Below are 12,515 nucleotides of genomic sequence, written 5' to 3'. Positions count from 1 at the left end.
TGGCAGCAATGCACCAAATCTCAAATTCTATTTACCCCTGTCTTTTGAAGATTTTGAAAAGCAGAAATTATCATTTTTATTAAAAATCTAAGACAGAGGTCAGTAATAGAATGACAAAATGCTTTTCTGACTTGATTGCAATACCTACCCTGATCAACTTCACTTTTAATCTCTCCAAGGCTCATAAAATAAGTACCAAGCTAATAAATTATTGCCGGGATTAATTTAATCAATCAACAACACCTAACTCAAAAGGTTTGTGACTTTCTGCCAATGTAAGAAATCATCCTTATTATTTTTATTTACTAACCAACTACGCCTCCTGTACTAGCTACTGTTGAAGCATTTACTCTTTCTCTTATATGTCTATCAGTGGCTTAACTCCTACATCTTTTATTCTCAGTAAAAGAGACGATAAATACTCAGATGTCTACTTATTCGTTACTCTATCAGTCTCCTATTTTAAGTTTTGATTGCAGTACTTTCTCAGGCTACATAGGAATATATAGAGCAATGGTGTGGCAAAACAGAACTGTTTTGTAATTGTGTTCAGTCCTGTCCGGATTGACCTTGTCTTTCATCCTACAATGTATGATGATGGTGGGGACAGTCTCAACCAATAAGAAATAGAGTATAAATCAAAACACCCTGAGGATGAAAACCCTCTAGAACCAAAACAAACAAAAAAAAGACAAGCAATTTTTAAATCATAATTTTTATTCTTACTTATAGTTTATGAACATTTCTCTATGTTGTCAAATATTACATTAATTATCTAATAATCCCAATCACAAAAATGTACATAATAAAAAGAACATCACACTGTGTCTATGCAAATTAAAACAAACACAATATTGAAAACTTCATTAAGTATTGAGGTTCATTTACAATTCATGATGCTGTACCTTATACCATTCAGAAATTCCTCCATGGTCTTCCTCTCATTCACATAGTCCAGAACAGGTTTTTGCCCTAGGGGTTTTTGTTTGAATCCCTAGTATATTGGTGTTTAGTCAATCAGCTATATCTATTCTCTCATAAAGTTGGCATTGTGCCTGTTGAAAAGAAATTGTATGGCTTTCTTTGCATGTTATCTCCAGTTGGGTTGGGGGCTAATAAAATAAATCTCAACCAAAATACTGGGGTGGATTTAATTAGCTACAGTTATCTCCCAGTATATGTGGACTTGTGCCAGTATTAGGAATCATCATCATCATTATTGTACTTTCTGAGTTTATGCCTTGACTACATGTAGTTCCAGAATTTGCAGGATTCCCTGACAGTCCCCAGGTGGCTGTTGTACTATTGGTATATTCCAATTCCTTTTATACACTTGTTTCCCATACCCATTATTTCATATTAAGTTCTGTGTTAACCCCAAAACCACCACCATTTTTGTAATTGTTCTTGTATTGTCTCTTCATATTTTACCCTTGTGGCAAATAAAGAAACCATCATTATTATTACAGTAGCATTCTGACAGTCATTTACTCCAAAGGACAAAATGTTTAGTGGCATTTTTTTCTGGTTTCATGTTCTGAGTTCAAATGCTACCAAGGTCAATTTTATCTTCCATCCTTTTGGGGGTCAATAAAATAAGTACCAGTTGAGCACAAGAGTCAACATAATCAACCAATCCCCTTCCCCAAAATTTCATACCTTGTGCCTAGAGTAGAAAGGATTCTTATTATTATTGTTAGTAGTGGTGGTGGTGGTGGTGATGGTTTTAGTAGTAGTAGTAAGAAGAAGGCAGTGAGCTGGCAGAATCATTTGCATACCAGACAAAATACTTGATGGCATTTTGTCTGTTTTTACGTTCTGAGTTCAAATTTCCCTTTCATCCTTTTGGGGTCAATAAAATAAGTACCAGTTGTGCACCGGGGTTGATGTTATCAACTAGCACCTTCCCCTAAATTTGCTGTCCTTGTACTAAAATTTGAAACCATTATTGTTATTATTAAGGCGGTGAGCTAGCAGAATCGTTAGCGTGCTGGACAAAATGTTTAGCAGTATTTCGCCCATCACTACGTTCTGAGTTCAAATTCTGCCGAGGTTGACTTTGTCTTTCATCCTTTCGGGATTGATAAACTAAGTACCAGTTACACACTGGGGTCGATGTAATTGACTATCCCCCTTCCCCAAATTTCATGCTGTTTAGCAGCATTTCGTCTCTCTCTACATTCTGAGTTCAAATGTACCAGGGTTGATTTTGCTCACCAGTCCTCAGTCAAACCGTCCAACCCATGCCAGCATGGAAAGTGGACATTACACAACGGCGACGATGATGATGATGATAGTTGTTGTTGTTGTTGTTGTTATTCCAAAGCTATTACAAATTATTACATTATTATTCCAAAGCTATTACATTCAGATTTAATTAGCACCCACAAGCTTGATGTACCAACTACACCCTTACTAGGTAGAGTTTGACCTCAGTTAACTCCTTAGCCACTATGGTTTTTTTTGGTACTTCTGCTGAAAACTAGCTTCCATAATCCTCTTGTGGTTTTAGAATTTTAGATAGGCTGAAACACAAGCAATGTGATAGCTATGAAGAACAACTTAGGAGAAATATACAGACAAATAATGCTAAAATACACACACACTCACACAATAGTACAGTGTATGTGTGTAACCATCTATGCTATCAGCAATTTAATATTATGGAAGATTTCTGAAGAAACTAAAAAGCTCTATTAATATTTATAAATTCTCAATTTCCATTATTATTTAATGGCTTCAGGTTTCAGCAGAGTGTAATTATTTTTACAGAAACTTATCTCAGTAGAACTATCAAATCTTTATAAAAGAAATTGTTTTTCTAAGTAAAAATAATGATTTTATTGCAAAATCTTCTACAAAATTGGGAGAATTTTATTGTTTTTTGTTTTGTTTTATCTATATTTATTTTTGTTAGTATCATGGGATTTCTAGCTGACAGATAAGAAACTATAACTCTAGTTGCACCAAATGCATTAGAGTATCTAATAGCAAGGGAAATTATGAACTGAAACCATGTACTTCTTGGATAATAGCTTTGGTAGGAAAATAGTTTGGATGTTCTGCTATCCAAGAACCATACTAAGGGTTGGAAATAGATTATGAGACCTAGAGTTAGGTTTTAAAAATTGCCATTTCCATTGGTGGGAATCCGAAGAGAGGTTTTACTCTTCATAGCCTGGACTAATGTATGGTAGAATCATTATCATCATCCATCCTTTTTTCCATGTTGGCATGAGCTGGACGATTTGATAGTAACTGGTTAGGCAGAAGACTGCACCAGGCTTCACTGTCTGTTTCAGCAGGGTTTTTACAGCTGGATGTCCTTCCTAACACCAACCACTTTACCAAGTGGACTGAGTGCTTCTTACTTGGCACCAGCACCGGCAAATAACGTGAATAATGAAGGCAGAGAATTTGTTGAATGTGGTTTATTAAAGAGATAAGCATCATCATCATCATCATTATTTTAATGTCCACATTTTCATATTTGCATGAGTTGGATGGAGTTTGCTGAAGCAGATTTCTATGGCTGGATGCTCTTCCTGTTACCAACCATTGGAAATATTCCATTCAAGGTAGTATTTCCCCTTGGCTAAACATCTTTTCATATTCATAACATTATTTACAACAATCACATGACATCAAGACAAGGAGACACTTGCACTCACACACACATAGTGGACTTCTTTCAATGTCCATCTACCAAATCCACTCATAAGGCTTTGGTTGACCAAGAGCTATAGGAGACACTCACCTGAGGTGCCACACAGGGTGACTGAACCCAAAGCTGTGTGGTTGATAAGCAAACATCTTAACTACACACGCATGCCTGTGCCTCTATGTGAGAAAATGTACGAGAAAATAAAACTGCCGTGAGTGGGTGATAGATGTTAGCTATCGTCAAGGGATCATTTTTTACCTATGGACCCCTTTGATTACTATTTTATTCTGGTGGACCCCCAGAGCCATTTGATGTTTAAATACTAGTTTTATAGAAGCTTCTTTCAAAATTCCTATTTTATTTTTTCACACAATAATTTGTGTAGGTTGAAATATGTAAAATGTTATAGAAAGAAACCTAGCTGTTTCTTGCAATACATACCAATACATACACCGAGAGTAAAAGTTTTTTTCAGTGGCCCTTAAAATAATATTGTAGATCCCCAATTTATTATTTTGTTGTGTGGAACCCCAAAAATCTTATATGAACCCCAGTTAAGAACCACTGGGATAGACAAAAGAAAACTTAGAATCCAGTCTGAGGATATTATTCTAGGTACTGTTTTTCAGATTCATTCTATTCATTCCAGCATAGAAAAGAAGGCATTAAAACACTTTGGTGATGTCATGGTTTTCTATATTCCTGATATCCAATGGTCTTTCTGAGACTTTTTGAAGCAGACATTTTACTATCGGAAGCTCTTCCTTAAGCAATTTCTAATGCAATGAACTCATTCAGACCAATATGCCAACCTGAAATTGTGTGAAGGAAGCTTTTAGTTTTATTTCTGTTAGAATAAGTTAAATAGTGTATAGCAGTGTTTCTCTTGTTTGTTTGTTTTATTTTTATTTCAAAAGAGCATGGCTACTGCTCTGCTTGTCTAAATGTGGTCTTAGGAAACTGTTCATTTGAAATAGTAAGTACATGGTATTTCATGTTTAGAGAAATTAAAAGCAAATGGTTAGGTATACTTGCGTTTTTTATTGAATTGATTTTCACCACAGAGAAGTCTTTATTTAAGTCTTTTGATATTAACTGCCTGAAATTGCTTCTGGCTCTGTGAAAATGAATTCCTTGTTTTAATGTGATCTAAATTAAAACCTACCATCAAAATTTCATGTAAAATATGTTCCAAACACCAGATAGTTATTTCATTATTTTCAAAATTAATTGAAACAAAGGCAGTGTATTTCAACAAAAATTTAATATCAAAAGAGTTTAAAGTCTGAAAATAGTTATTTGGCAGTTCATTTATATATTTCAGGACCATAATTTTCTTTGGTCATTACTAATTGGTATTCTGTAAGGAACAAAATAGGTTTTATTTAACAATTTGAAAAATTTAATTAAGGGGTGATGTCTGTTGATTAATACAAGATACTTTTTTTTTGTGTTTATGCTGTTGCATTGGGCATCAATCTAGGTCTTTTTAATGCAAAGGAATCCTTGAAATAATATAAACATAATTGGGTTTTTTGTGTCTTAGTTTTGATTTTCTAGTATTTTCTAAAAGATGCTTCAGTATGTCACCCTTTTGGGTAATTTGCCTAGCAGTATCTTAGTCAAGGTTAATATATATATATATATATATATATATATATATATATATATATATATATATATACTCACATACACACACACATATAATACATACACACACACACATATATTATAGTGTGTGCATATATATGTAGGTATATGTATGTGTGTGTATATGTATGTATATGTGTGTGTATATGTATGTATATATATATATATGTGTGTGTGTGTATATATATATATATATATATATATATATATATATATATACGTATATATATATATATATATATATACGTATATATGTATATATATATATATATATTTACCCTCCATATTGTAACACAGACTACACAGTGTACTAATTCAAATTTCTATATGCATTCCAACTGTTAATCAACACCCATTCCAACTTTTATTTTTCTGCAAATTTTATCTTTATCAGATAAACAAGATTGCTATATAAACTACCGCCTTAATATGACAGCAACAAAAATTGTAATTCTGTTCGCATCTGTCTCTTCCAAAAGCTGGTTATGTCATAGGAATTTTAAAGCAAAGTAAAGCTGTGTTTATACATTATTTTTCATGCAATCAAATTTTTTTTTTTTAATGTATTATTATTGTTTCAAACAAATCTGTTTTATTAAAGATACTTCCTATTACAATTTAACATATTTCTAAACATTATTTTCAAACCAAAAACAGCATCTTTATGTAATCTGGATACAACATATCAACTTTGGTGAAGTCCATCAATCTCCAAACTACACACAAGAGAAGTCCATTTCAGCATTATGGGCTAACAAAATACTGGTTGCAGTGGTGAGTTGTCCTGCAGCCCTTTGGGAGTTTGTCTTGACATTTGACACAAGAGCTGCCTCTCTTGTCTAGTTTTCTGTACCTTACTGTTTTTGCCTTCTATGCTGTCCATTGTCAAACAGTTGAGGTTTGAGGGTGGCGGTTGTGAGATTAGACTATGAAAATGTTATACTTTCTTAGTAAGACAAAGGTGATGTATGTTCAGTGTAATTCCTAACCTTGCGTCTAAATAGAAAGAAGCCACATGAAGCTTATGCATGTGATCTTCATGTATCATTGTGCTTTTCTGGTGTCTATCAATGTTCTAAATACTCTGCTTCTTGAACTCGGTCAGTCTGGTGAAATTCATGTATCTCGAGGATGCTCACTTCAGAAACAGTGCATTGCAGAACCTAACATTCAACTTTTAAGTTTTACCTATGTGCATGTGTGTGTTCTTATTTTAACACCTGTTTTACTTTGCGGTACAGGGTGGGTGGGTGGATAATACAACATAACACCTACTTCAGTCTTACGTCCTCTTGTCTATCAAGATTTCTCCTTATCACATTGTCTTTCTATATTGTCTTTGATAAATTTTCTCTGCCATGAGTATCTTCTCAACTAAATATATGAATAATTTCTCACTGAGCACTTTCTTGCACATACTTTATTTAGTTCTTTCTTTTCTTAATGGGTATAAAGAAAACCAGTGGAGGCGCAATGGCCCAGTGGTTAGGGCAGCGGACTCGCGGTCATAGGATCCGGTTTCGATTCCCAGACCGGGCGTTGTGAGTGTTTATTGAGCGAAAACACCTAAAGCTCCATGAGGCTCCAGCAGGGGATGGTGGCGAACCCTGCTGTACTCTTTCACCACAACTTTCTCTCACTCTTACTTCCTGTTTCTGTTGTGCCTGTAATTCAAAGGGTCAACCTTGTCACACTGTGTCACGCTGAATATCCCCGAGAACTACGTTAAAGGTACACGTGTCTGTGGAGTGCTCAGCCACTTGCATGTTAATTTCACGAGCAGGCTGTTCCGTTGATCAGATCAACTGGAACCCTCGACGTCGTAAGCAACGGAGTGCCAACAACAACAACAACAATAAAGAAAACCAGTTGGCTAATATTAGAACTTAGCCTCCCAACCCAAATCTGTTCTAGTCCCTTTCACCAACAAATGAAACTCCTCATGTAGCATAACTATTCGAGACTCAGGTTTTCTGTTCACCAGAATAACTAAAGTTATTTAGTGATAACTAAAAGTGAATACTAAACCAATAAGGAAGGAAAAAAAAAATACATGCAACAAACAAGCACATTAGCTATGAAATTGGTCAAAGTCTAAATCATTTGGTCATGAAAACAAGCAGATACTAACAAAACTAAATGAACGTTGTCATAGATCTAGAAGGGAAAAATAAATATTTGGCAAGTCTTCATTGATTTATATTTCTATTTCTTAGTTTGTAATTTTTACTTTCTTTTTCTACTTTGACCTTCAAGAAATATCATGGTAATGATTCATGCTGTAACCTGGAATGATATTACCAACAATGACATATTATCCGCAACTAATTGAAGCTCAGCTGTCTTATATTTTAGCTTTTATATAATTTTTTTTTTCTTTTCTATGTTGCTGTCATAGAAGTTGTTGAAACAACATAGTATTACTTGTCTTTTGAGATCTTTGCCAACTTCTATCTGCGTTTTGCTTCCAAATTTCTGATGCTAAGATTTTTCTGAACAGTAAACTTATTGTTTTTACCGAATTCCTCATTTACACAAACACACTTGCATACAGTCACTGTGTGTTTGTGTGTGTGTGTGTGTGTGTGTGTGTTTTTAGAAAGAAATACAAATAACCACATATCCATACATATATCTTCATTGCAAATACACATGAAGGATGCAACATGCACATATGTAATATATCCATATTGATGTGTCTAAATGTGTACAATATGTATTTGTATGTTAATGATACCATATAAAGGATGGAATGTTGAGATATATATCTTGTTAAATGGTTTCTTCTTACATAACTTGCACATCTTAGATGTTATTGTCTGCCTTAACTATAGCCATTTGCCTTTTTTTACCGCCAATTTTTCTGGCAACTCACCACATTTTAGTGAATATCTGTGACCTACTCTCTCTCTCTCTCTCTCTCTCTCTCTCTCTCTCTCTTTCTCTCTATCTATCTATATCTCTATCTTTATCTACCTATCTATCTATCTATCCATCTATTTCCTTACTTTCTCTCACTTATTATTCTGCTCACTTTCTATCAAGATGAGACAAATCTTCCTGATTTGCAATGTCGCGTTTCTTTCTTCAAAGCATTACTTTCAACAACAGATCTCTTGTTAGTATTTTTTCTTCCTTCTTTGATTTTTATTTATGTATTTGTTTATTATTATTATTATTATTATTATTGTTGTTGTTGTTGTCATCATCATCATTATTATTATTCATACTGTTGTTGTTGTTGTCTCCTTGAGCGTAATCTTTCAGCAAACATAAACATATCTTTAGGCACATATTAATTCAATACCACATGCACTTTTTTCGGGGTTTTTTTTTTTGATACATTGATGAGTATTTGCCCACAGCATACAGTTTCTAGCATGATTAAAGGCACATGTTTATCGATGTGATCTCATACATGCACAATTATACAATTACAAACATACGTCATTCATATGTGTATATTTAATGCATATGTGCCTCCATACTGTCTAAACATGAACAGATAACCAAGTCCTTGTGAGTTATTTAGTCCCAAGTCGACTCTCATCAAAAACATTCTAGCTGTGATTGTCTTGTCTTTTATTCAGGCATAATATGTCTAAAACTATATTATCTAATACGTACTTCTTTTTTTTCTAGAAGGTAGGGTGCACTTTGAGGGAAATTGACTATGAGTTCTAAGAAATCAAGTGGCCATATGAAGCAAATAATTTTGGTTTAGAATAGTATTTCCTGTGGCAATCATTCAGTTATGAAGCAAGAATGATATTTTCTAAATCAGTAAACTGAATTAAATATAGCAAAATACCTGGCTGAACAGCATACATAGTATCCATCCATCCATTTTCACTGCACTCTATTCCTAGGAGGGTCAGGGGTTAGAGTCCTGAGGTACCTCTTCCATGTAGGATCCTATCAGAAGCAACCATCATTACACTTTCCTACTGGATTCCCAATTGTGACCAACTGAGACTATGGATATTATCCCTCCATCTCAGTTTTGGTTTTCCCTCTTAGGTCTCCCGCTGGTTGACTTGGCTTGAAAAATCTCTCTTGCAATATTTTCTTGTGGCATTCTAACTACATGTATGTAGTTCTGGGGTCATGACCTTACAATGTGAAGTAGCTGCTTAACCAGGCGAGACCTGCTGACTTCTGAGTTAAAATCAAGCTTCACCTGTTGCACTGGAACCTTATTCTGTCATTGGAACTTTATCCTGTCAAACACTCCAAATAAGGAACACACATATATGTATGTTGAGTTTACAAACAAATGGAAAAAGCATTCCATGTATAGAAACAGTTTAGTTATTTGTTGTAGTACTGAGATTATTCCTAGGGATTATTCTTACTTCCTAGAGTTTTGTATCATTGAAATTATTACTATTTTATTTACTCATGAAACACACCACCTCTAAAAATTAGTGCTCACTGGAAGCAAGCTATTCAACATGCACACGTGCATGCACATGCACGCACACACACACACGCATACATACCTCACTGTGTAATTGAATAGTATGATACTGAAAGGTAGTGAAATTCTTTTGTCAAACATCAAAATATTAACTGTTTAATGGATTATAATTTGAATTTCATTAAATTAATATTATAAAGAATTGGAAATCATATACTCTTCTATTTAAGAATCAAATGTCTCCCTACCTTGCCTACCCAGAGAGTATATATGTATATATAACTGCGTTTGTGTGTGTGTGTGTGTGTTATGTGTATGTGTATATAGTTATTTTAATTTTCTTTATTTAATTCTTGTTTCAGATATGGATTAAAGTTTAGTGATGGCCACTTGCAATAATCTGCAATGTGTGGATAAGCAGAGCATTGAGGGTGATGCTGCCAGTGACAGCGCCAGTGATATTTACAAACCACCATCCAATTATTCCACATATTCCCAAGAGGTAAAATATATTTTTGATCCAACATGCAGTCTTCCTCACCAGGACTATTCTTATATAAGAGCTGGCAACAAAAATGGCCGCTTGTCTAGTTCTATAAATGGCCAACTAATGACTACATCCAGTTATTGTGCACGATCTTCTGGGTGCCATTCCCGGAGTAGTAATTACCAAATGGTCTCCTCCCATTATCACAGTCTTGAAGAATGCTACAAACAAGAAACCCGGTCCCCTTTCTCTGCTTTAAAAGTCTCAAATGTGAGAAACAGCTCTGAAGATTTAAATTATAGTCATCCAATACGAGTTGACTGCAGAGATAGCAAAGATTCTGGACCGCCAAAACTAGCTCCTGTTAGTGGCATATTGACAAGAGTAAGTATAAAATTGCTAAATTTTTCAAATATATTGTGAAATTTTATTGTCTCCAGAAATGTTTGTTTTTTTCCTCATGATAAAAAGGGTATTAAAAAAAAGGCTGGCTAGAGCAAAAGCTAAACTAGCTACAATTTGAAGGAAATACTAGTAACACAGTGGTTAGTGTTCAATTGGTAGTGTCATATGAATCAGTGATGCACTAAATGGCACATATTGCCCAGAAGTGTGCTACAGTAAGATTTGTGTATTTTGAATACAGTACACCAGCTGTTACTTGTGAGCATGTATGGCTTCGTAATATTTATTGTGCTTTTGTTAATTGGTTTAGGCATCTATGTAATCACAGTTAGGCATCCTCTTGGCCCTCTCAACCTTGATCCAGCAGAGCATCCAAAATATGACAGCTGAAAGGATAGAAGGCTGCACCAGCACCCAGCTGGTACTCATTACACTGGAACAATGAAATTAAGTGCCTTGCTCAAGGACATAATGTGCCTCCTGGTCTTGGAATTGAACCCCAAACCTTATGATCATGAACATATTATTTACATTTGACGGATATTTCTCCTCATATTGTTAACACAACCTTTCGGCTGAACCCTCCAGGTGTCTTGGGGAAATTTTGAACCTGGGTTCTCATTCCTAAGGTATTTTTTGATGTTATTATTATCATTATTATTATTATTATTCAGGTCACTGCCTGGAATTGAACTTAGAATCTTGGGGTTAGTAGCCCACGTTCTTAACCACTACACCATATGACTGTGGGCAATTATGGAGTGAATTTTAGGGCTTATAAATCTAATATTCTCCTATCCTGCCTTAATGCCTTAATGCCGGTTCCCATATATTATTCATATCTGCACTCGGTCTGCTTAGGAGGTTGTTGTGCCCTAGCATATGTGCTGCTTCTTTTAGTTTTCATATTTTCCAGTGGTGTTCTCTGTCTATTATTTTAACTTCATCCCACAGAGGGAGGTGGTCTCCATATTTCCATACATGATCGGCTATATCCGATTTATCAATATCTCCCTGTGTCACAGCTTTGTGATGTTCCTCTACCCTTATTTTGAGGGGCTGCATGTTTCACCTTTGTATAACCTACCACAGCTGCATCAGATGGAGTACACACAGTTTTTGGTCATATTCTCTTCTATTGGTGGTTTTACTCGAAGGAGATATTTGCAAAGTGTTGTATTACTCTTGAATACTGTCCTGATATCATATGGGCTGCATATCTTTTGTATCTTTTCGGAGATGTCTTTCAGATAGGGTTGACAGACTGTGGACAGTTTATTGGTTTCATCCCCTCTTTTCTTCATAATTAGAATGGACCAAAAACTGTGTGTACTCCATCCCATGCAGCTGTGGTAGGTTATACAAAGGTGAAACATGCCACCTCTTCAAAATAAGGGTAGAGGAGCATCGCAAAGCTGTGACATGAGATATTGATAAATCAGGTATAGCTGATCATGTATGGAAAAATGGAGACCACCTCTCCTTGTGGGATGAAATTAAAATAGTAGACAGGGAACACCACTGGAAAATGCGAAAACTAAAAGAAATAGCACAACACCCTCCTAAGCAGACCGAATGCAGATATGAATAACATATGGGAACCGGTATTAAGGCAGGATAGGAGAATATTAGATTTATAAGCCCTAAAATTCACTCCATAATTGCCCACGGGGATATGGTGTGGTGGTTAAGAGTGCGGGCTACTGACCCCAAGATTCTGAGTTCAATTCCAGGCAATGACCTGAATCATAATAATAATAACATCAAAAAATACCTTAGGAATGAGAACCCAGGTTCAAAATTTCCCCAAGACACCTGATGAAGGCTGGAGGGTATATCAGTCGAAATGTGTTAACAACAAACAAGATGAGGACAAATATCCATCAAAT

General features: G+C 35.1%; 1 protein-coding gene across 10 annotated transcripts in view; it reads left to right on the top strand.

The window, feature by feature from the left end:
* Positions 1-12,515, top strand: part of LOC106882524 (leucine zipper putative tumor suppressor 2 homolog) — a 193,863-nt gene that overhangs the window by 127,533 nt on the left and 53,815 nt on the right. For 9 of the 10 annotated variants that reach the window (XM_052978559.2, XM_014933237.3, XM_089347425.1 and 6 more), the window contains one exon: positions 10,097-10,605. In XM_052978559.2, coding sequence (XP_052834519.1) covers positions 10,117-10,605 — 489 coding nt within the window. In that variant the 5' untranslated portion in view covers positions 10,097-10,116. Of the gene's footprint in view, positions 1-8,335; positions 8,433-10,096; positions 10,606-12,515 lie in introns of those variants that run through there. The other variant, XM_052978562.2, reaches the window with a different exon arrangement.

Source organism: Octopus bimaculoides, chromosome 2, assembly GCF_046866305.1.
Source record: "Octopus bimaculoides isolate indiv1 chromosome 2, ASM4686630v1, whole genome shotgun sequence".
NCBI classification, from domain to species: domain Eukaryota; kingdom Metazoa; phylum Mollusca; class Cephalopoda; order Octopoda; family Octopodidae; genus Octopus; species Octopus bimaculoides.
Note: the sequence above shows the minus strand (reverse complement) of the source record. Positions and strands in the feature narration are given on the sequence as shown.